The sequence below is a fragment of the Sylvia atricapilla genome, chromosome 25 (assembly GCF_009819655.1).
Source record: "Sylvia atricapilla isolate bSylAtr1 chromosome 25, bSylAtr1.pri, whole genome shotgun sequence".
In the NCBI taxonomy this organism is placed as follows: domain Eukaryota; kingdom Metazoa; phylum Chordata; class Aves; order Passeriformes; family Sylviidae; genus Sylvia; species Sylvia atricapilla.
In genome coordinates, this window is record NC_089164.1 from 5174880 (window position 1) to 5198656 (window position 23777).

The 23777-nt window shown below is 57.6% G+C and overlaps 2 protein-coding genes across 2 annotated transcripts in view; both read left to right on the forward strand.

Moving 5' to 3' along the window:
* KIF21B (kinesin family member 21B) overlaps nucleotides 1–8173 on the forward strand; it is a 45900-nt gene extending 37727 nt beyond the window's left edge. Inside the window, exon 35 of the mRNA XM_066335902.1 lies at nucleotides 522–8173. Coding sequence (XP_066191999.1) covers nucleotides 522–576 — 55 coding nt within the window. The 3' untranslated portion in view covers nucleotides 577–8173. The remainder of the gene's footprint in view (nucleotides 1–521) is intronic.
* Nucleotides 8174–13298: 5125 nt separating this feature from the next.
* Nucleotides 13299–18271, forward strand: ELF3 (E74 like ETS transcription factor 3). Its single transcript, XM_066335631.1, has 9 exons — nucleotides 13299–13542; nucleotides 14269–14437; nucleotides 15093–15314; nucleotides 15535–15618; nucleotides 15712–15822; nucleotides 15947–16036; nucleotides 16597–16713; nucleotides 16866–17061; nucleotides 17202–18271. The coding sequence occupies exons 2-9, from the start codon at nucleotides 14275–14277 to the stop codon at nucleotides 17320–17322; spliced, it is 1104 nt and encodes a 367-aa protein (XP_066191728.1). The 5' UTR covers nucleotides 13299–13542; nucleotides 14269–14274; the 3' UTR covers nucleotides 17323–18271.
* Nucleotides 18272–23777: the final 5506 nt, after the last annotated feature.

Here is a 23777-nt window from a genome sequence, read left to right on the forward strand (position 1 = left end):
GTCTTTGTTTAGAATGGACTCACCCCCTTGTCCCTGCCTTGGTTTCACTTGTTTTTTGGTTTTTTTCCTCACCGAGTGCCCACATCTACTTTGGCAACTCTGTGGGAAGCCATGGCCTGCCCATGCCTTTGCATGGATAGTGGGGTGGGAGTCAGCAGCCACCCCAAATCAGCCCGTGCCCCAGGGGCAGAGCAGCTCCCAGGGTGTCACTGCTGGGACCTAGCTGGAGCTCATGCAGGGCGGGTAGGAGTCCTAGTGTGGGGTCAGCCCTGGAGGTCACCATTTCCCTTTGTCCCCAGCTGCTGCCTGTGGGGTGAGTTGGAGGCTGAGCCTCATTGGGTTTGCCTTCTCCCCAAAGTGCATCAGACAACCTCCTGCCAAGGGAAGAGGGCCTGGAAGTCTGGGGGGCTGCATGCTGCCGTGGTGGGGGATGGAGAGCGAGCACCCTGGTCTGGGCAGGGTCTGTGGGGCTCCTGCCCCAACCCCTGGGTCATGCTGTCCCTCTCACCTTTGTTCCTCAGCGACTTGACAGTGAAGCTCTGGAGTGGGAGGAGGTTGCCTGCGGGGTCAAACTAGGAACTGCAGAAAGACTGGAAGGCGTGGGGGCAGGGTGAAGGTCAGGGTGCCTCCCCCTGCTCTCAGGACTCAGTCATCTACAGGAGCTCAGCCCAGGACAGGGGTTTCTTTGTGCCTGACCCAATGAGGTGGACAATGCTGCGTCTGGTACTTTGAGCACTGTCAGCTCCTGTGAGGAAGCAGCTCTGTGGGGCACCAGCAGCTCCACCTGCCCTCCTGCTGAGGCTTCTCGATGGCTCTCCAGTGAACAGGAAAATTTTCATCTCTCCTCTCACCCATCCTGCTGGAAGGATTTCTGGGGGTCAGAGATCCCTGACTCCTCCTGAGACACCCAGTTCCCCCTGCCACTGTGGGCTCTGCCATGCTCCCGGGCTGGTTCCTGCAGGAGTCATTCTCCACTCCACGAGGACATTTGGTGTCTGCTGGCCAGGACCACAACCCAGAGGGTGCTTCTCTGGAGCCATTACCTGTGCTACACCTCTGCTGTGGGGACTACAGAAGGATTTCCTGGTACTCCTAGCCTTCCCTATCCTCTGTGGACCTGTCTCCAGTGGCTAGAGGGATGCACCTCCAAGCTCCTTTGCCATGTTCCATCTCATGGGGCACAACAAGCCTGGGAACATCTCCATTGGGCAACTTCCAGACAGAGCTGCTGCAGTTCCCTTTGACATTCTCCAAACCCAGGCTGTAAATTTAACTGCCCCATGGCTCTGGGCTCTTCCCCACATGCCCAGCCTGCTCTGCAGTGGGAAGGACTGCTCAGCCCTGCTCTGGACATCGTGACCCCCCTCAAGGGATTGTGGTTGGTTCCTGCAGCGACTTAACGCCTTTGAGATGGAGAAATGAAGCAAGAGTGGAGGTTACAGGGCAAAAAAGCCAAGGCTGGATTTGTCACCCCACTGCTGTGGCTCTGTCTGTCCTTCCCTTAGGTTCTGCCCTCAGACCTCTGCCTGGACTGGAGCCTGCTTAGGTTGGATGTGCTGGCCCAAGGATCCAGGGATGGAGAGGACCCAGCAAGGCACGGAGCAGCCAGAGTCCTCTGTGGCAGGAGCAGAGGGGAGGGGGTTGCACACACGGATCTCGCACAAGTCCCCCGATTCCCCCTGTGCTCCAAGAACAATCCTACAGTGGATCATCTTGCACAATCTTATCTCCTTGAGGGTCTGGGGGCTCCACCCAGGAGTGTTTCCCCAAGGATGCACAATCTGCAGGCGCTTTCCTCTGTCTCTCTTGTTCAAGGGGGGCTGGTAAAGGCCCTGCTCTCACACTGGAGCTTCCCTCTGTCTTTCCTATGGCCCATGGGACCATCCCCTGCTCTGTCCTGCCCTGGGCCACCCAGGGCTCTTGTGGGATGCCGAGGAGACCCCAGGATGGGTGTTCTTGCCTCACACACTCTCCTTTCCCCTTTGTCACAGAAGAAGCAGCACTTGAACTCATATTTAAGGATTTCTTCATGTGATCCCACCAGCTGAACTGAACTGGGATCTTGGAGATCAGGGGCTCCAGGACCTGCCCCATAAAGCACAGACCATTTCCCCTCTGCTCTCTCCAACCACGGTGATAGCTTGACCAGCCCCAGGTCATGTGCCACCAGCCCTTGTTCTGAGTATTCTGGCTGGAGTGAGGGGATTCCTCTGCATCATGAAAGACAGGAGTATTTCTATTGATTTGGTGGGGGAGGGGGGTTGCCTTTTTTGGGAAAATTCCATCCTGCTGGCTTGCCTTGTTGGAGGGTAAATGGTACGTGTGTGTGTGTGTGTGTGTGTGTGTGTGTGTGTGTGTGTGTGTTTGTAACCCTGCCCAGGACAGTCCCTGGTTCCCTGTGAATTTGGCTGAGCTCTGCACAGTCAGGACTGATGACTGTGTTGAGGAGAGGCACCCATCCATCCTGTGTGACCTGTGGACCTGAGAGTGCAGCTAAAAATGCACAGGGACCTCATCACAGTATCACACAGACATGGGGGTCTGGAGGTTTCCCCTGCAGGCCTGTCTTGGAGAGGGTTTCTGCACTCATCCCTCAGCTGGTTTATCCTTTGCTTGGCTGCAGGGGCTGTGTGTGTGGTGAATGGGGTGTCTCTGGTAAAGCGTTTGGCTGTGGCCTGGTGTCATGTGTGAATCTCTGTCTGCTCTGAGATCTCCAGTGCCTGCCCTGGAGCCTTCACTGCTCCCTGCTGCTGTGGGCAAGGGGGACTCTGGGGCACGTAGGGTCAGACCTGCCTTGCCTTTTGCCACCAGTACCTTCCTGTGTGCAGGCCAGAAGTGCCTGTTTAGTGTTCCAGGGCTGAGTGACCAGTCCTGGGTGATGCTGAGCCTCTCTTGCTGCTGTGTGCAGCAGCGTGTTGAGGGGCTTCAAGACTCTCACACTCCATGGATGGAGGGAGCTGATGCTGGGGCATTGGTGTCCTGAGGCACGGGGGTTGAAGTGAGGGCTGTCCTGATTTAGGAATAGTATTCTTTAATTTAGTGCTCCCACTAAATCTGTGCACCACTCACACCCCCATCCCCAGCAGGGTGGAGAGGGTAACTGGAGGCACAAAAGATGATCATGGATTGAGATAAGAGCAATTTACTGGAAACAGCAGTGAGATAAAAACCAAACAGTAAAAGAGCAACAATATTAATAGCAAAAGTATACAAAAGAGAGAATGATTCACATGCAGAATGCTCACCCTGGAGCCCATGACCTGACCACAGACATGTTTTACTGACCAGAGTAGACCTCTGCAGAAGAGAAGAAGTGGATTCTGCCCCTGTGTATCTCAGTGGCATCAGGGTCCATTGTGTGTAAAGCCTTATACTCTTGTGGATCTGCTGTGCCAGCCTTGGATCCACACAGTCCAGCAGAGCCCATTGCTGCTCTCCCCATGTGCCTGGAGGCAGGGCCCCTCTCGTGCTTGTCATGGTACTCACTGCTCACTTCTTGCAGATGTGAGCTGAAGGAGCATTCAGGAGGATCAGAAGTGACATACATTAGCCCTTTTATTCTGTCTGAGCACGTGCTCACTGGAAACTGGAGTGGCATTTATCCTTGAAGAATTTCCTGCAGTTGTTGTTTTTCCTCTCAACTCACACACCCATGCTGCCAAGGCAGAGGTGGGTTTTCCATTCCACTTCTCTTGTCCTCTCCATGGTCATGCAGGTGAAACCATAGGTTGCCTTGTGGTGTGTCCCCTCTCTCCTGAGGGGGGCAGTTGCTCCCACCAGCAGACTCTGGTCTGTACTGATGTGACATGGGACACTTCCTCAGTCCACAGACCACGGGCTGGGCCATAGTATTAGTCTTTTTACACAGTTGAGAAACAGGTTTGTAGGAAGGAAGAAAGATGATCTTCATCATCAGAGTTGGGGAGCCACCTTTAAATCTGTTTGTTCAACACTGTTCTCCTTCTGTTGGCATCAGTGTCAGTGAGTCTGTGCTCTGTCCAACCTTCTGCCACATGGATTGTGTACACTGGTCGTCATCTGCATCTACAGGGGACTCCTGGTTATTTGAATCCCTTGGGACTCCCTCTAACACAGCAAATTCCCTCAGGTACTGGCTACCTTCTCCATGGTGTTCCATCTGTTTGGGTGTGCTACTCCATCATCCTTGAGGGAATACCTTTCCCTCACACTTGACAAGAATTGCCTCCAGAGGCTGTTTCTGTCCTCTTCACAGTCCCCTTGTCAATGCCCATATCCCAGGACAGGGGTCCCAGTTGTTTGGCTTCACTTCATCCAGTTCTATAGCATGGGCTGCAGTCTCCCAGCATTGGAGCAGTTGGGTCAACCCGACCAGCAGCTGAAATCTCTTCACATCTCAGCTCACCTGGGGATAGGGATTGGGTGATTATCTCCAGCTCTGCCTCTTCCTCCCGTTGTGAGGGCCCTGCTTCCTCTTTATCCCTTTCTATGCAAACTCATTTGGTCTTGGATTTCTTCTTCTGTATAGGGGCAACTGCTGCCAGCACAGGTTGTTCCTGTGCTTCACCTGTGGTTTGAGTGGCCATGGTGCCTGTTGCTCTGCTTTCCTTCTCCTCCCCTGAGGATGCTGTCTAGTGAAAAGCAGTGTCTGATAAATGCTAACCAGGGCCCAGCACACTGCAATGAGTCTCTCTTTGCTGGAACTGCCACAGCATTCTCCTTGCAAATGCTCTGTCACTTTTACAGCATCTTGTATTTATTCAGGGGGGACATTTCCAAACCATTGCAGGAGAGAATTTCTTCCAAAAGTGGCCCATTTTCCCCCATGTTCCATGCCAATCATGACTATTCCCCATCTGGGTAGATTTCCTGAAACACCTCCCTAGAAATCCCTTTCTTGACTCCAAAGATTATATGGACAGCACTAAGGACACCTGGCAAAAATATGATTTCCTTAACATCCAGAACTTCAAAAGCTGTTTTAACAGGCCTCAAGGGGGAAAAATGGGTGAAAGACTGGGGAAAAATCATCCTCCCCCGTTCCCCCCATGGATTGTCATGATTGTTAGGAATGGAGTCCCAAAGGCAGTGCCCAAGGTACAGATAGAAGAGCAACATTCAAGACATATCCCAAATGACCCTCGCTGCCCTTGATGTTATCATGTCATAAACTGATATCCCACAGTACATCAACAGAGCAATCCTGATCCCTGTCCCTGCTCTGAAAAAGAGCACTGTGATGGGAACATGCAGAAATATGTACAGGGTTAGGTATGAGCACGCCAAGCAACATTTTGACCAGTGGCTCAGTACCTAATACAGAAAATGTTTACATCAAGTTTGTTTCCAGCCCACTCTGGGCAGATGTGTTGTTATCTCAACCATTCAAGCCCTACCTTGGATGCCAAAAAAAGCTGTTGTGGTTTAGGAATGGTATTACCCAATTTAGTGTTCCCACTACAACTGTGCACTGCCACAGCCCCTCCTTCCTTCCCCGTGGTGAAATGGAGAGGAGAATTGAAGGCACGAAAGGTAAACCCCACAGGTTGAGACAGGAACAATTAACTGGAAACAGCAACGAGATAAGAAAAATCACCAGCCACAATATTAATAACAAAAGTGTACAAAAGAGAGCAAATCACATGCAAAATGCTCACCACAGTGCACACCACCCTGATTGGAAGAGATCCCTTCTCCCTGGAAGAGACTCCCCCCTGCCCCAGCAATGATGTGAGGTGGTTTAAAAGAACCTCTGGGTTCTGGCCACATCCCCTCCTGGCTACTGCAAAATTAACTCTGTCCTGGCTGGAACCAGGACAAGGGTGACTGTGATCCCATAGTTTGTGTGTGTGTGTGTGTGTGTGTGTGTGTGTGTGTGTAGGTCTTAGTACCTGTGTGGGTTGATGTGTCTCATGCAAAAGATCATTTCTTGGGTGTTGATCTGGTTTAGCTACCTCACGGTGCAAGCTGGGTGCTGTCGTCATTTGGTTTCATATTGGGGATGTGGAGTTTGTGGTGTAAGACTTTTATTTCTTTTTTCTTCTTAATTATTGTTATTATTATGGTTTTGACACTTGAATTCATCCTGGGGACAGGTGGCATCACTCCCACCTTGCTGCATGTCTGAGCCAGCCCCTGCATTCCCCTCCCTGCCTCCTCCTGGGCAGGGCAGCAGGGCTGGAGTCCCCTGCACTGCCACCTCCCACCTCTGCAGTGGGATCCCCCAGCGCAGTTGCAGCACCGAGATTTTGCTCTCATTTCTAGTAGGATTCTTGGTCTGGGAATCTGTGGTGTTTCTGTTGGTTATTTGGTTGATTGGCAGCCTGGATGTGTCCTGTGGAAGGGTGGAAAAGGAACGCTGAAAGGCCCAGCTCAGCCCATATTTCTTCCTCTGCTCTCGCAGATATTCTCTGTGGATGTGATGAAGTTCTCAACTGGGAAATGTCTGTGCAAAGCACATTGTTGGAATGGGCTGCTTCTAGCCCTCACTTTCCAGAGCCTGCTGCAGCTGCAGGGCAGCAGGGACTCGGTGCTGTAAAAGCCTCTGCTCAAGCTGGGGACGGTGTGTGAGAAGCTGATTCTGGTGTGTGATGTTTGATTTTTCACTCCCAAAACCTGTAGTTGAGTCTACATTCAGTGGCAGGCACTGAAGACAAAGAGGGGTAGCCTGGAGCCCCCAGCCTTCCCCTGCTTGAGGCTGGGAGCTGCTCTGGCAGGGGCAGCTTGGGGAGCTCTGAGCCACTCAGTCAGTTTGGGGTGCAGGTCCTCCCAAACAGCAAAGCACAAGGTCGCACATGCAGGTTGCTCTAGGAGCTTTCAGAGCTCAGATGGGCCCATGGGCTGGGAGAGCCGAGGAGGAGGTGGGCTGGGATGAAGGCTTTTTGCTTACCAGTGGCTGGTGGAGAGCTGTTCCATCCCTTTGCACTGTGCTGGCTGCTCCCTGGAGCTCAGGGGGCCCAGCTGCACAACTCAAGTCCTCTCTGGTGGTCTCACTGAGAGCCCCTCCAGGGCAGGGACAGTTTGGAGCTGCCTTTGTACCACACACCTCATTTTTCTTCAGACCCTTGGGCGCCTTGATTCGTGACAAGGGTGTGATCATACCTGCAGTCCTTCCTCAAGCTGCTGGGTTATGCTTTTTTCCCCAGGGCCTAACTCTCGCTCTGGGGGTCTCCTCACCCCCAGCACACAGAAGCCAGCTCCAGTCTCTGTGGAGGGCTGCCCCGGAGCTGAGCTTTGCACAACAGGGGTGGACAAGAGTCAGGAGCCTAAAAGCACTGGATCCCCAAACCACTGTGAGCCCTCCTGAGCAGTGTCCCCTCCCTGCCACCTGCAGTGCTAATGACACAGGATGGGCTCGCCAGCTGCAAGGACTGGGAGCTCTGGGGTCCCATCCTGTCCCCCCAGATGTGTTGTTCCACCCCATCACCTCTGAGCACAGCTGCTTTGAGGTCTCAGTTGCTGCCTCCTGCCTTGGTGCTGCAAAACCAGTGCCTGCTTCCCGCGGTGCTCTCCCAGTGCCCCACACCAGTCCTTCCCCTGCCCCACACTGCAGAGAGTCCAGGTACGATCCCTGCCAAGCACAGGGTTCCAACTTGCTTTCCACAGGCTCCCTGGAGCTTCATTGTCTCCTGCAGGCTGCTTGTCCTGAGCCCTCCTCACCCTTCTGGGAAGGGACGAGGACCCCCAGCCCCTCCAGGTGCTGCACGGTGCTCCAGCTGTAACTGGGACAGAGGCCAGCACAGACCCAACTCCCAGAAAAGTACAGCCCTGCACCTTCCTCCTGCGCCAGGGCTTGACCCCTTATCCATCTCAGCCCTGCCCTGGTTCCTACCAATTGCTCCTCCAGGCCTGGGACCCCCAGGTCCAGCCCCACACAGGACTGGGGCAGTTGCAGCACTGTGTCACCTGCTCCATCACTCCTTTCCGCACAAGGAGCACAATAGCAGATGCCTTTTCACACTCGGAGCTTTTTCCAGAGGCCAGCTGCTCTGAAGGCTGCTGTTGTCTCTGTGGGGGTTGTGCTGTCTGAGCCCGGTCTGGGTTTGTCAGAGCACGAGGTGTGTGCGTGTGTTTTATACCTTGGTGTGTTCCTGTAAATAGTGTAAGTTATTGTGGTCTCCTGCTGTACGTTTTTCAATGGCTGTGTTTGTTTCTTGCCTTTTTGTCTTTGCAAATAAAATGTTCTTGACATGAAGGGATGGAGCACAGAGGTGGCTTTGGGGAGGGGAAGGGCACAGCAAGGAACCTCCCATCCCCTCCTGTTCCCATGTGCCTGGCCCAGGGGCTGGGGGAGAGATGGGGAGGAGGGATTGTGGCTGCAGCCTTTCTGTCCCTGCCCGATGGAGTGGAAAGTGTCCCTCCCCATGACAGGGGATTATTAGACGTGATGGCCCTTAAAGGTCCCTTACACCCCAAACCATTCTGTGATTCTATAATCCTGTAATATATCCCAAGTGTTGGTTGGGAGAAGACTGGGCAAGAGGAAACAGTCTCAAGTCGTTCCAGGGGCGGTTCAGGTTGGATATTGGGGGAAATTTCTCCACCAAAAGGGTGGCCAGGCCTTGGCACACATTATCCAGGGTAGTGGTGGAGTCCATCCATCCCTGGAAGTGTTCAAAAGGCATGTGGATGTGGCACTTGGGGACATGGTGAACACGGCAGTGCTGGGGGAGTTGTTGGACTGGATCATCTTAGAGAGCTTTTCCAAACTAACGTTTCCATGATTCTGAGGTGACCTGGATCCCTGTAGGGAGCAGGTCCTCAGGCAGACGGGGAAAAACTGATCTTAGTGGGGGAAGACTGAAGGGCTGAGGTGGCGGAAACCCGGCCTCAGCCCGGCTGGGCTGCCCCTCTCCTGGCGAGGAGGAGGAGGGTTCCCACCAAGCAATGCCAAACCCTGCGGGAGTCAGAGCATCCCTGAGCCTGCAGCATGGCACCGATTCCCCCACAGAGGGGTCCGCCGGTCCCCGGGCGGGCACAGCTCTGAGCGGGCACAGCTCCGAGCGGACACAGCCCCGGGCGGGCACAGCTCCGAGCGGACACAGCTCCGAGCGGGCACAGCTCCGAGCGGGCACAGCTCCGAGCGGGCACAGCCCCGGGCGGACACAGCCCCGAGCGGACACAGCTCTGAGCGGACACAGCCCCGGGCGGGCACAGCACTGAGCGGGCACAGCCCCGAGCGGGCACAGCCCCGAGCGGGCACAGCTCTGAGCGGACACAGCTCCGAGCGGACACAGCTCTGAGCGGACACAGCTCTGACACAGCTCCGAGCGGACACAGCTCCGAGCGGACACAGCCCCGAGCGGGCACAGCTCTGAGCGGGCACAGCTCTGACACAGCCCCGAGCGGACACAGCTCCGAGCGGGCACAGCTCTGAGCGGACACAGCTCTGAGCGGACACAGCCCCGAGCGGGCACAGCTCTGAGCGGACACAGCCCCGAGCGGGCACAGCACTGAGCGGACACAGCCCCGAGCGGGCACAGCCCCGGGCGGGCACAGCCCCGAGCGGGCACAGCCCCGAGCGGACACAGCTCTGAGCGGGCACAGCTCCGAGCGGGCACAGCCCCGAGCGGGCACAGCCCCGAGCGGGCACAGCTCTGACACAGCCCCGAGCGGGCACAGCCCCGAGCGGACACAGCCCCGAGCGGGCACAGCCCCGAGCGGGCACAGCCCCGAGCGGACACAGCCCCGGGCGGGCACAGCTCTGACACAGCCCCGAGCGGACACAGCTCCGAGCGGGCACAGCCCCGAGCGGGCACAGCCCCGAGCGGACACAGCCCCGAGCGGGCACAGCCCTGAGCGGACACAGCCCCGAGCGGACACAGCTCTGACACAGCCCCGAGCGGGCACAGCTCCGAGCGGGCACAGCCCCGGGCGGGCACAGCTCTGACACAGCCCCGAGCGGGCACAGCCCCGAGCGGGCACAGCCCCGAGCGGACACAGCTCTGACACAGCCCCGAGCGGACACAGCCCCGAGCGGAGGCGCAGTGGCGCGGGGCCGCCGGCAGGGGGCAGCGCTGGCTGCGCGACCGGAGCGCGGCGAGGGGACGCGGGGCTGGGGTCCCCCGGGGGCGGGGTGCGGGGTCCGGCCGGGAGGGGAGGGAGGTGCTGGGGGGTGCGGGCTTCGGCCGGGGGCGGGGGAAATGCTAGGGGGGCGCAGGGTCCGGCCGGTGGTGAGGGGAGAGGCTGGGGTGCAGTGCAGGGTCCTGCCGGGGGGAGATTTTCGGGGAGATGCCGGGAGGTGGGGCTGGCAGAGCCTTGCCGGTGCGGGTTGTTGCGGTGGGAGATGCGTGACACGGTGTCAGGGTGTGGTGCCCGCTGAGCCCCCCGCGGTGACAGATGCTGGAACCCAAATACGCCGGGCAGCCAGCCTCCTCCAGGGTGAGGAGAGGGACAGCGACGTGGACCTGCAACCCCTCAGGGCCGGGCTCAGCTCCTGCAGCTTCCAATTTCTCTTTCGCAGCCGGGCAGCGCTGGTAAAACTGGTCGGACAGAGCGGCGGAGCAGGAGCTGCCAGCCTCGGGCTGTGCCACACCGACCCCCGGACACGGTCCCTGCCACACACCCCCTGTCCCCTGTCCGGGCATCCCCTGCCCTGAGAACCTGGGGCTGCAGCCCGGGCTCCAAACACACCTGTAGTGCTGGTCCTGGGCAATGCTAGGCCAGCTCTGAGGTGTCTCTGGGGGCTGGCGGTGCCCAGAGATGTCCCAGCTCCCAGAACTATGCCCTGAATCACCCTCAGCCTGTGACATGACTGTCACCTTGGCGTGAGCCTCCTACCAACAGCCACCGTGGTGATGCCAGGGCAAGTGGCAGCCTTGGGTTACAAACATGGGGGTCTCATGGGACCAACACCCCCTGGCAGGGCAGGTGACATCACAGCACCTGCTCCCACCTGGTGCCTCAGCCATTCGTGGCACCACAGACACTTTTTCTTGCCAGTCGACACGTCACCATGTCATGCCACACTCATGGCCACCTCTTTCTTGCTGCAGCAATATGCCAAGCCTGGGCTGGCAGCACCCTGTGCCATGCACTCTGCATGCCTAAAGGTGCACTGAGCTAACAGCAAGGGGACAGCAGGGGGACAGCCCTGGGAGCCACCAGCTCTGGTGATGAGATGCTGGCAACCCTGTGCCACCCATCCTCAGGCTTGAGGAGGAGTTTCTCTAAGCACATCAGGGCTGTGGCTGCTTCTGGGCAGGGAAGGGTCCCATGGGCACTGTTGTGCACCTTGCTGTGCCCCAAGGCACAGGGAGACACCTGAGGAGAGACTTATGCCCTCCTAAGCTCCCAGTACAGTGTTTCATCACCTCCAGGGAGTGTTGCCCATGGTTATCTCCCCAGGGGCCAGCACAGGGTCCTGGCTGCGGCACATCAGTGGACAAAGGGGCAGGAAGGGCATTCCTGCAGGCAGGAAAGCTGGAGGGTACCTGCAGGGGCCTGGGGAGGATAGCTCAGATCCACTGGCCTCCTGATACCCAAACCCAGGGGGAAGGAAGGGGCAGGCTGAGCCAGAGGAGGACCTGGAGGGCTCCCGTTATGCTAAGCACATATCAGAGGCTAAGGGTATCACCCACTGGGAGCCCCTCTCCCACCGTGGCATTGCCTGGGTGCAGGGAGTGCCTGTGGTGCCTCTCTGAGGTCAGTCTGCAGGGAAGGGAGACCTGGAAAGGGTGTGCCCAGGGTGGTCTGTGCCAGACAGCCCTGCCAGGCAGCCACCAGATTCCCTGCCATGGGAAGAGCTGTGGGTGGGCTGCACATGGCTCGGCCAGGAGACTCCCAAATGCCACATGGCCACCTCATCACCCCTTGGCTGATGGCCCAATGTTGGCATGTCCCACCCTGCTCCAGGGACACCTGCAGTGTAGTGGTGAGTGGAAAAACCTTCCCCAGGGGCAGCTTTCCAAGCACATGCCCTGGCAGCCCAGTGGGCAGCCACGTCCCCAGGCACGGGGGAGCCCTGGGCTCCATCCCTGGCTGGATGCATGGTCAGGCTCTGTGTCTGTTTTCCCTGGTGTGGCCCTGGCTTGCCCTGTGGCACTGATGGAGTGGCTGCTCCCTGGCATGGGGATGTCCCTGTGGGATGCTGTGTCCAGGAAACAGAAGGGCCTGGCAGCACCCAGCACTCGTGACTGTGCTGCGGAGGAATGAAGCTGGGGTAGGTGATCAGCTGGTGGGACCCAGTGCCTCCTGGCTGCCGCACTGGCCCTGCCTGCCCCTGGGCCTGGGGATGTGACACGGGGGACAGGACACGAGCCACCCTGTCCATGCTGGTCCATGTGCCAACCTGGAGTACCCATGTTTGCAACAGTCTGTCACCACAATGTCACAGGAGATGGTTTCCTGTCTGGTTTGAAGTGATAAGGATCCTGAAGTGACAAGGAGGCAGCTGTGTGAGAGCAGGGTCTGCTCTGCTCCCAAGTGCCCAGGATTGCCTCAGCCTGTATGTGGTATGGACATGGCTGGCGTGGCAAAGAACCAGAACCTGGCAAAGGGGTGCCCCAGCTTTGGCTGGGACTGGCCTGAGCCTCCCTTGCCAGCACAAGAGAACCGAGCAGGAATATATCTCAAAACGGCCCCAGGTACCCCTCTCCAAGGCCAGAGGGGCAGGAGCCACAAAAGGTACTTCCCCAAATGTGTCCCACAACCCTGCCTTTGTCCCTTGGCACATGTCCCTGGTGGGTGAGTGTACGTGCCTGCTGGTGCCAGGCGTGTGTGACATGGCAGGGCAGGGGCTGTCACAGCTCTGCAGCTTGTCCCAGACCTCCCTCAGGCAAAAAATCGACCATTCTGACAGACAGAGCAGCAATTTTCAGGCACTTGCCTGATCTCTGCTCTATGCCCACAAAGACCACCTGTCCCCACCTGAGCCCTGTCCCCACCTGAGCCCTGTCCCCACCTGAGCCCTGTCCCCAGCATTTGTCCTGCTTGGTCACTGAGACTCTTCCTGCTCTGGGAAACCTGTGGCTGTGCCATCCAAGCCTGTTCTCCAGGCACGGCCAGGGCACCCACACACGCAGCAGGGCTGGGCTGCCCACCTGGGCAGGTGAGTGCCCGGGGCAGTGTCCTGCCTCCGCTGCCACAGGCAAACCCCAGGCAGGGATCTACAGGCCCCAGGGCCCGGCCCGACCCCGCTGCTGCTTTTGGCTGCAGGAGCTGAGCGAACCTGCTGCCGTGAGCAAACAAACATGAGCCTGGCAAGAGAACAGCCCGTGAAGGCGGTGTGGGTGAAACTCTGGGCACCGGTGGGGCACGGGCTCTGACAATGATTAAACTGGCCAACCCAGATTTCCCGGCAAGGCAGAGCAGGGCTGGGACCCGGTGGTTCATATTATGCAAATCACCTGGATCTGGGAGCATGAACGTTTGGGGCTGGAATTCCCCTCGGGCTGCCAGATTGTTACGCCGCCCAAGCTATAAAAGCGGAGACACGGGCAGGGCTTTGCCCATCGGCACCAGCCTCCCGGGGCCCATGAGCAGTGGCTAGTGGCCAGGCCGGGCTCCTTCTCCCCGCGCTCCTCTCTGGATTACCCGCCGCTCCTGGAGTTGCCACCACAGAAGGTACCAAAGCTTTTTTTTTTTGGCCGAGGCCTGTTGACGTCCCCGAGCCCAGGACAGCCGCTTCGCTCTGCTCCCCGCGCGCCTTTGCCCTCAGCGGGGGATGCTTTGGCCTTGCCTGGCTCCGCCACGGCTGTCCCGCCGCAGCCGCCGGCCCTGTGGCGGCCAGGGGACAGCAGCTCCGTGTGGCCTTTGGTGAGGGCCGGCAGGGGCCTCTGGCCGCAGCGATCGGCATGTGCTTTTTGCGACTGCTTGTGAGGACCGGAGCCGCTGGCACGGCAGTGGGGCTGTCGGGCCGTGGAGGACCCTGAGTGCTCCGCTTCTGTTTGACTCGGCCGTGGGGCTCCGCATGGGCCCGCACCCGCAGCAGGGGCTGTGTGTCACTGTTCTCTGCCAGACACCTTCTTGCTGTCACCTGTCGCTGGCTGGCGGCAGGGTGAGGCCGGGCTGCCGGGGACAGGCTCCTCACAAGCAGGGTGACGCCACGTCCCCTGTTCTCTCCGGCTCAGCCTCCCTCTTTGCTGGCCCCTGAGGAGGTGGTGAGTCAGGCCCAGCCCCAGCCAGCAGGTGCTGGGCGCATATTTCTGCACGAGTGACCTGAGAGGTGACGATGGGTGCAGGGAGGGACAGCCCGACCCCACCCAGCCTGACTCTGGGGTGCTGTGGGTGCTGTGGGCCTGGGTCCTCTGCCTCCACGGCGCCGGGGCTCACTGTCATCTCTCGGCACAGAGCTCCATGGCAGGATCTTGTGAGATCAGCAACATCTTCTCGAACTACATCAGCGCCATGTATCAGCCAGACGAGGGGCAGCCCACCTTGGACATGCTGGGACACCTTGGGGACGACAGCAACCTGGGGCTGAGCCTCCCCGCCAGCCAGCCCCCAGCACAGAGCACAGGTAGGACCAGGGCAGTGGCGGTGGTGGCACTGGGGAGCCGGCACATGGGGGTGTTGTAAGGCAGCGCACTGTCTGGGAAGAACACTCACTGCAAGGTCCTTGTCCCACTGGGACAGATCAGCAGATTCCACCGTGCCTCAGTTTCCCCAGGGGAAGGCCAAAAGGCCGTGGGAGGACACCCTGGATGGCACAAGGTATGGCTGCTGGGAGCACATCTGATCTGAACAGGAGATGGGGAAATCATTGTCCTCCCACAGCACAGCACAGGGGACAGGCTGCCAGGGCTCACCAGGAGCACTTTGGAAGTACAGTCCTGGTGATGAGAGACTGTTGTGTGATGGTGCTCAGGGAGGCATGAGAAACCCAGCAGCAGAGCAAGGTGGATGGCAGCACAAACAGGACAAAGGGCACCAAAACCAGTGGTGGGGGCAGTGTGGGATCATTGCTGTCATTGCAGGGTAGGGCACTAAGGACACTTTAGTCCCATAGTTCTTCAAGTGCAGGGCCTGCTGTGTCCTGCAGGATCGCCACTGGACCAGACCAGGTGTCCAGAGGCCACCAGCAGCCCACACAAGGCACATAGTGCTGGCATGGCCACCCTGCCCTGAGCCCTGCCCTGAGCCCTGCCCTGAGCCCTGCTCTCCATCCCTTGCAGACAAGCCAGAGTGGTTCAGTGAGCTCCCATACTTCTGGACCAAGGTGCAGGTGCTGGAGTGGATCAGCTACCACGTGGAAAAGAACAAGTACGACGCCAGCTCCATCGACTTCTCCTGCTGCAACATGGACGGGCACACGCTGTGCCACTGCAGCAGGGACCAGATGCGCCTCATCTTTGGGCCCCTGGGGGATGAGCTCTACGACCGCCTGCACGAGATCAGTGAGTGTAGCAAGGTCTCCTTCACCTGCAGCTTGAGGAATGAGTTTGAGAACCCTCCACTAGCCCAGGGTCCCCTGCTTCCTGGGCACTGCTGGGGCTGTGTGGGAGGGTGTGGGGGGCACAGACCAGAGTCCAAGCATGGCTGGGCTCAGCTCCCAGTAGGCACTATTCCCCTCCATATGGAACAGCCATTGCTAATCCCAGTCCTTCACCTCTGTAGCCTCTGATGAGCTGAACTGGATCATTGATTTGCTGGAAAAAGAGGATGCGACTTCCCAGACCTTCCTGAACACTGGCCACCTGGGTAAGAGAGGGGCCCTGGCCAAGCCTTTTCTCCAGGGATCACAAGCTGATGGCAGCAAGGCTAACCCCTTCTTCCCTTCTCTGCCCCTTCCAGAGCTGGGAAATCCCTGTGCCAAGGACTCCCTGGAGGACTTAAAGCCCACAAACCCTTTCACAGACTTCACCTTGCCGGGTGCCATGTCCCCAGGCAGCTCTGATGTCTCAGGTCAGTGTTTTAACAAGGATGAGTTTGTGTCTTGCAGCAGTCTGGTGGTGGGGGAGGCGGTGGGAACAAGGGGGAAAAGCCTCCAGATGCTCAGTGGTCTGAGCCCGGATCCTTTGCCTCTCAGGGCCTGTGATGTCCCACAGCCCCAACTCTCAGGACTCCGGTGGAAGTGACCTCGACCTCGACCCTGCAGAATCAAAGCTCTTCCCTGATGGTGAGTTGTTTGCTTCCAGACAGGAGCTGGGAGGGGAGGGCTGGCTCCCAGGCAGTTCTGCACTTCCAGTCTGGCAGTGATTTAGGGACAACACCTGAACACCCATCCTCACACTGAGAAGGAGGGAAAGGTCTATTTTCCCTGAGTGCTCTGCTTCTGTTTCTCTTCATTGAGCAGGGTGATGGGCAGGGCTGGGATAGCTGGGCAGTGGTGATGCTGGTGGGAAGGGGTGGGTGGCAACAGATGGGTGAAGACTGCAGCCAGGGATCCTGGGCACAGAAATCAGTGTTTGGTATTGATCTCAGCTGGTGACAATATTGGGAATATCAGGAATGCAAGGAAGCAGTAGGGTCTGGGGAAGGAGCAGCATACTGCCCTAAGCATAATGTCAGGGATGAGGGTGGAATGAGGCTGGAGGGAAGGGGGTGACCTTGCTCTCAGGGGTTATTTCCCCGGTACCAGGGCCTGAAAAGGCTTCTGGTTCCCAGGAGGACAGGGAGGGGGCTGCAGCCCCAGCATGTGCTGCCCAGCCTGACGTGTGCCCCTTTCTGTGTGCACAGACCACTTTTCAGGCAGCAAGAAAGGGGACAGCAAACATGGCAAGCGGAAACGGGGACGGCCCCGAAAACTCAGCAAGGAGAGCAGAGACTGCCTGGAGAACCGCAAGAGCAAGCACTGTACGTGACCCCAGCAGCCTGGACTGCCTCCCCCTCTGGGCTTCATGGGGAACGATGGGAGGAAGGGCCTTGGCAGTAGGGATTGGGGGGATCCACAGGTTCGAGGACCTGCAGGAGCTTCCCTCCTAAAGGAGCTCCATCTCCTCTTTCAGCCCCAAGAGGTACCCACCTGTGGGAGTTCATCCGGGACATCCTGATCCACCCTGAGCTGAACGAGGGGCTGATGAAGTGGGAGGACCGGCGGGAGGGGGTCTTCAAGTTCCTGCGCTCGGAAGCCGTGGCTCAGCTCTGGGGCCAGAAGAAGAAAAACAGCAGCATGACCTACGAGAAGCTGAGCAGAGCCATGCGGTAAGTGCCCTACCCTGTCCTGGGGGGTCCTGCCCCACACGGCTGGCTCAGCCCCACTGGGGCTCAGCCTGAACCCTCCAGCAGCTCCTCAGTGCGTGGGGCTACACCCAGAGCCCTGATCCCACCTCTGTCTCCCACAGGTATTACTACAAACGAGAGATCTTGGAGAGAGTCGATGGACGACGGCTGGTGTACAAGTTTGGGAAGAACTCCAGCGGCTGGAAGGAAGAGGAGGTGCTCAACAGGAACAAGGAGCTGTAAAGTCCTGGATGAGCCATGGTCTGATAAGCCCCTCAGGGCCAGCCCTGAGCTGAGCTTCTTGACAGGAAACTTTGCCCGCAGCTGTATCTGGAAGCTGCTGCCCCGTGCAGCGTGTGGAATTCTAACCATGGGCATGCTCGTGTGTGCGGGTGACTTCCAGCCCTGAGGTGTTCAGAGCCAATATTTTGGCTCCAGTAGGCTATTGCAAACTGTGACTTCCCTCGCTGGATCCGTACCTCCAGTTGGAGCCGCGGGAACTGTGGCTGTTTCGAAGCCTGAACAGATGCAAAGGGGAAGAGAAGTTCAAGCCCCACTGTGAGAGCCCAGCAGGTCTTCTGCTGTCACCCACTCCTGCCCGGGCAGAGGAGCACATCTGTGTCACCTGTGACTGAACAGAGCTTGTCCCAGCTGGGGGCTCTTCCCTCTCACTGCTTGCACCGTGCCGAAGGTGCCCCCCGTCCAGCTCACTGCATGTGGGTTGGGTGAGACCCCCTTTGTGTAGCAGCTTCTCAGTGTGGCACCTGCTGAGAGAAGATGGGAACACTGTGGAGCTTCACCCGGCCCCAGAAAGCCCTCAGTGAGAAGAGGATGTGGGACAGCAGGGCCATGCTGCATTTCCAGCCTGAGCTCTGTCTAGAGACAGGCCTTTTCCCTAAAAGTAGCTTCTAATTTATGTAAGACCCAAAAAAAGCACAGAGTGAATGTACAGATATATTTTTTCATGAGTAAGATGCTCCTGTGTGAGTGTGTGCTGTGGGGCACACCGGTGTGTGGTGGCAGGTGGTGATGCTCAGCTGGACTGAAGTGATGTCACAGGGCACAGACTGGTGCTGTGCCAGCCACAGAAGGGGACGCCAACCCAGCCAGGCACCCACCAGGTGCATGTGGTTTCCTCCTTTTCAGGTGGGAATATAAGATGAATAAATTGTTGGTTTGTTGAGGTTTTGTACCTACCTGTAATTTTTCTTGTTTTTCTTAAACACATGGTGAGGACCAGGCACGTGTTACTTGGGATGTCCCACGGCATGAACCTCATCTGCCGCTGCGTCCTGCCTGGGCATCCTGGCACAGTCACAGGGTCTTCCTCAGGGTGAGGTGGACTTGTCCCAGACTGGCTCAAAGCCACTCGTGGAGGGGCATGTTGCACCCACTCCCAAACCTTGGCCCTTCTGAGAACCCTCTGGAATTCCAGCCCTGGCACTCGCCTATCCTGGAGAACTGGTCCAAGCCAGAGTTCACCAGCTGCAGGCTGAGGGGAAGCAAAGTCCTGGGTGATCTGGGGAGGGGTATCTGTCACCACCTCCACATTAATATCCACCCACAGCCTGTGGGAGGACCTTTAGCCTCTCTCTGGCCAGGGAGACATGAAGGGATACCAAGCAGCAGCACTACAGTATGATTAATGCTTGCTCATCCTCCAGCCTGGCTGCTTTCTGACCTCTTCCAAGACCTGGCTGGCACAAGGACCACATCTCAGGAGAGGGAACTGCAATGACTTGGCAATGTGAGCAGCCCAAACACATCCCCTTCCCCTTCTTGCCCCGTGCCATCTTGCCTCCCCCATCCAGCCCAACTGTGAGGAGGCCTGGAGGTTGTCTCAGGGGTGTTGAGATGATCTCTCCAACCCACAGGATCTGTCTTGGGGTGGCAAGAAGGAATTCAGGGTGTTGGAGGCCAAGCACGCTCTCCAGTGTATTTCTGCCATGAGCATGGCAAGCAGCAGTGGCTCCAGGCTGGCACACACTGCATTTCACAATGAGTCTCTCTGAACGCTGCTGGCCACCAGAGGATCTTGGTGCCATCCTGACCTTCTGCTGGTGCCCAGGACCTGCTGAATGGGGGCACGCAGGGCACTGGGCACTGCTTAGTTCTGGCTCATCCCCAAAGAGAAAAGCCCTGGGACCTGTCCTCTGAGCTTGGAGCTGGACCAGGTCTGGGATGTCCAGGCAAAAGTTAAGCCACATTGTTCTGCATGGTTTCAGCCACTGCCTGGAGGGACTAAGGAAAGAAGCCAGACTACCAGCAGGATGGTCAGGTGCTTTGCAAAGCCTGAGATGCATTTTTGGCAGGGGCACCCAGCCATTTATCATAGAATCACAGAATCCTAGAACAGTTTGGGTTGGTAGGGGACATAAAGCTCATCTCATTCCACTGCCCCTGCCATGGGCAGGGACACTTTCCACTAGACCAGGCTGCTGCAAGCCCTGTCCAGCCTGTTCTTGAACACTTCCAGGGATGGGGCAGCCACAGCTTCTCTGGGCAACCTGTGTCGGGGCCTCACCACACCCATAGGGAAGATTTTTTTCCTAGTATCTAATCTAAATCTCTCTTCTATTAATCTAAACCCATTCTCCCTGTCCCATCTGCCCATGTTCCCCTACTGCCCTTATTACTGCCAGAGACAGGGCAGTTCAACATCCCCCCTCCAGCACTTATAGGAGTGAGACACACTGCAAAAGGGAGCAGTAAACCCTTCAAAGCAAGGTCTCAAACAGACCATCTGGGCTGTCCCCCGTGAGCTGTGCTGGCTGAAGCAGCTGGAATTGCTCCCAGTCTGCCTGGCCTCAGCTTGGGTGTGAGGTTGGTGGCTTGAGAATCCTCCTAGAGATGCTGCAGCAACATCAAGGGCATGACCCAGCTGCTTTGCAGGGGCAGAAGGTGCCCATGGGCCAGACCCATCTTCTTTTTTGTGGGTTTGACTGCTGTTTATACACGGAGTCGCCCTGCTGGTCCACCTGGGCTGCCTGGTCTCATATGGAAAACCTCTTTTCCTTGCCTTGCTGTGTGCTGGGCTGAAGCTGTATTGCTCCCAGATACACACTGGGATGAGGAGATCAGGGCTGCCCTGTAGTGCACGAAGAGGTCCCAGTCCCTGGGTGTGAACCTGGAGCCAGTCCATGGTCTGGGCTGCAGCCAGACCTCCGTCATGTTCCTTGTGTAACCCTCCCCAGGGAACAGGTTTTCCTGGCTGGTGTCTGCTGGCTTCAGTGAGTGGAGGGTGCTCCAGGTCCATCCCTGACCTCCTGGAGCTCCTACAGAGAGCAGGCTGGAGGGGTGGCAGGAGGGGCAGTGGCACCGGTGCCAGGCCAGGCCACGGTGACCATCAGCGTGTTTGTGAGCAGACACGGGGAGTGGGGCAAGCCCAGCTCCAGGCTGGTCTCACAGGAGCTGGCTGTGCTCCTGTCCCTCAAGTTTGGGGTTGTGGGCGAGGTGTTTGTTCTCCGTAAATAGATAACCCCAGCAGGTTGGCAGTGAGAGGGGAGCACTTTGTCACGCAGGCTGGTGCCCTGCCAAGTGCGCCTTGTTTGCTCAAGCAGTTTCATTTCTTTCCCGCTGCAGTTTGTGTTACCTAACTGGCCTGGGACAATGTTTAACCAGCACCAACAGCAGCAGGGAACCTGTCTGCCTCGCCTCCTGTGCCCTTGGTGTCCCCAGTGGCTGCCACCCCACTGCCATTGCTGAGAGGGTGGCACACCAGGCAGGAGGCGTGGGGCAGAGGCAGGAGGCGTGGGTCATAAAGTCTGGAAATGGTTTGGAAGGGAATTTATAGACCACCACGATCCACTCCCTCTGCCATGGGCAGAGGCACATTCCACTGCCTCATGTTGCTCCAAGCCCTGTCCAATCTGGTGCTGAACACTTCCAGGGATGGGGCAGCCTGTGCTGCCCTGCTGCTCCGGGCAACCTGTGCCAGGAGCTCACCTCCCTCACAGGGAAGAATGCCCTCCTAAAATATAATCTAACCCTACCCTCTGTCAGCGTGGAGCTATTCCTTTATGTCCCTTGAGGTTCCCCAGCTGTGTGGGTACCCTGTGAGAGAGGAGGAGGAGGAGGAGGAGGCAGGGGTGTGTGGGCACAGAGAGGGAGACCAGATCCTGCAGCCTCTCATGAAATCTGTCTGGGTCAGTGGGATGAAGAGCCAGGAAGGACTGGAGAAAGAGCAAGGCTACAGAAATGCGCACACACACACACACCCCAACATATGTGCAGAGGCAGAGGAGGTCCCCCACAGTGACCTCCAAGCCCACACTGAGCCACCGTAGCAGAGCCTCCCAGCGCACTGGCAGGCAGGAAAAACAGATGATTTGTTTATTTTTTTATTCTCTTTGGAGGTACCTGAATTTTATGGCTGTGGCAAGCCATGACAAGAACTGAAGAAAAAGAGGATTTTCCTCCAAGACAGCCTCCCTTCACACTTTTACTCTGGAGTCTGTTGGGAGACTTTTCCAATCAGGTGGTCCCAAGCTGAACATGCTTCTGGCACACACTTCTCATGGAAATACCTTGGGCACCGTTAAAGTCTCAGAATTACTGTGTTTTGTCTTCCTCAAGACTTCCCAAAGGGACACAGGGGCCGTTGCTCAGCCCTGGTGCCAGTTAGGGAAGAGAACAGTTTGCCCTGGCCACTGCTTCAGTGGCTGAAATGTGCTGAGTGGGAGCAGAGAGATTGGGTGAGGGGAGAGGTTTCATCTGGACCAGCGAGAAGGTGTCCAATATCCCACATGCCAGACCATGAACTGCCCCTGAGCACAACAGCATGACCTGATTTTCCAGCCAAGCCAGACTGCGGCCATCCTTGAGCAGATCAGAGCAGATGGGAATGCAGTGAGGATGGGGACAGCTGGTGGGAGGCAGGGACCATCTTTCTGGTTCCCACTGCCTTCAGGCTGCCTGCAGTCCCTGCCAGCTTTCACCCTTCCTTACCCTGCTGCCTTTGCAGCCGAGGGCAGAGCTCAGGAATGGCAGAGCAGGGAAGCCACAATGGGAGCCATGCACACTTGGGGGACGGTGCAGGGGGATTGCTGCACAGCACGGGAGAAAAGGGCGTGGAGCAGGTGGAACCACTGCTGAGGGGTCTCGTGGATGGAGTGTTAGGGGCTGTGCCTGCAGGAAGGTGAATATTTGGGGAGCTGTGCTGAGAGGGATGAGACTGTTACATACCTGCACTTCCCAAAGTGGAATTGCAGAGGGGAGGGCTGTTGCTCAGATCAGATGTGGAGGGCAGAGCTGTCACCCAGGGGACACACATCACACAGGAGCTGGGCAGGACAGCACCGCCAGGGGTTTGCAGCAGGGTGCTGCTGTGGCAGGCTCCAACCCCAGCCCGCTTTCAGGGCTGGGCAGGCCCCTGGGCTGCCCCCTGCTCCCCGGGGTAGCACCAGTTACCTGGGGGCAGTTACCTGGGGGCAGTTACCTGAGCTCCCCCAACACCCTCCCCGTGCCTCACAGCCTGACAGTTTCTCTGATAATCACTTCCAGCAGCAGCTGCCAGAGGTGCCCCCTCTGCCAGGGCAGCTCCTGCTGGCAGCAGCCCGTCTGGCAGCCCTGGGCTGTTTGGTTGTTTAACAAGAGGATGGCTGTTCCCACTGGAGGAATGGGGGAGCCGGTGCAGTTGCCTGGAACCAGAGACAGCAGGTAGCCACTGACATTGGGAAGCAGCCCCAGAGCATGAGGGTACACCCTGGGACACAATAATGCCTCTGCCTGTTCATGGCCACCTTCTCCTCTCCCTGTGCTCAGCACTGCATTTCAGCTTGTGCATCCCACCCATTCCTTGCTTCCATCCAGAGCTCCTGGGGCTGTACCAGGATATTCTCTGCTCGTACATGCAGGATGGGTCTGGAGTGTCCAAGCCCCCAAATGCTTGGCTCCTGGTTTCCCACTTGGTGATTCAGCACCAGGCATTTTCCCTACAGCTTGAGACTAAAGCAGAAGCTGTCCTATCACCCATGGGGAGGGACTGTCCCAGCCTCATGGCCCCTTCCCTGGGAGCAGTGCTCTGCTTGCACTGCAGCTGGTCCTGCTCCGCAGGGACAGGCTTCATGAACAGTTTGCCCCAAAATGTTGTGACTGGCCCATCCCTGGAAGTGTCCAAGGCCAGGCTGGATGAGGCTTGGAGCAACCTGGTCTAGTGGAAGGTGTCCCTGGCCATGGCAGGGGGGTGGAACTGGATGGTCTTTAAGATCCTTTCCAACACAAACCATTCTAGGACTCTGATTACATGACCTGATTCCAGCCCAAACTTAATAAACTGTGTTTATTCTCACACTAGTTTGACAAAGCTGCATCTCTGCATCCTCCCCAGTTCCTGTTCCTGCTCAGATGCTTCCCCTTCAACAGAAAACACCAGATCTCAGAGTGCCCAGGCTGGGATACATGTTCAGCCCTTGGTTTCTGGCATCCTGGAAAGGGTCTTCTTGAATTGCAGGCCTGTTTCACTGTGAAAGCAAAAGAAATGTTCATTGCATTCTTGTTCCCTGGCCAGCCCCTGCCCTTTGTTAGCACCAAATGTGATATGGAGCCTGGCACTGCACCAGTTTGAAATGGAGTCACTGGGCAGAGCAGGAGCTGGGGAGTCCAGGAATGGGAAAGCACAAACTGAAGGGTCGAGCTTGTGGCATCCCCGGTGGGCTGGCAGATGCCAAAGAGGCTGTCAAGGGCTGCTGCAGCTTCCA

Coding starts and splice junctions, on each gene's coding strand:
- ELF3 (XM_066335631.1), top strand. CDS start 14,275: ATGGCAGGATCTTGTGAGATCAGCAACATCTTCTCGAACTACATCAGC. Junction 16,037..16,596: donor ATCAAAGCTCTTCCCTGATG/GTGAGTTGTTTG, acceptor CTGTGTGCACAG/ACCACTTTTCAGGCAGCAAG. Junction 17,062..17,201: donor AAGCTGAGCAGAGCCATGCG/GTAAGTGCCCTA, acceptor TGTCTCCCACAG/GTATTACTACAAACGAGAGA.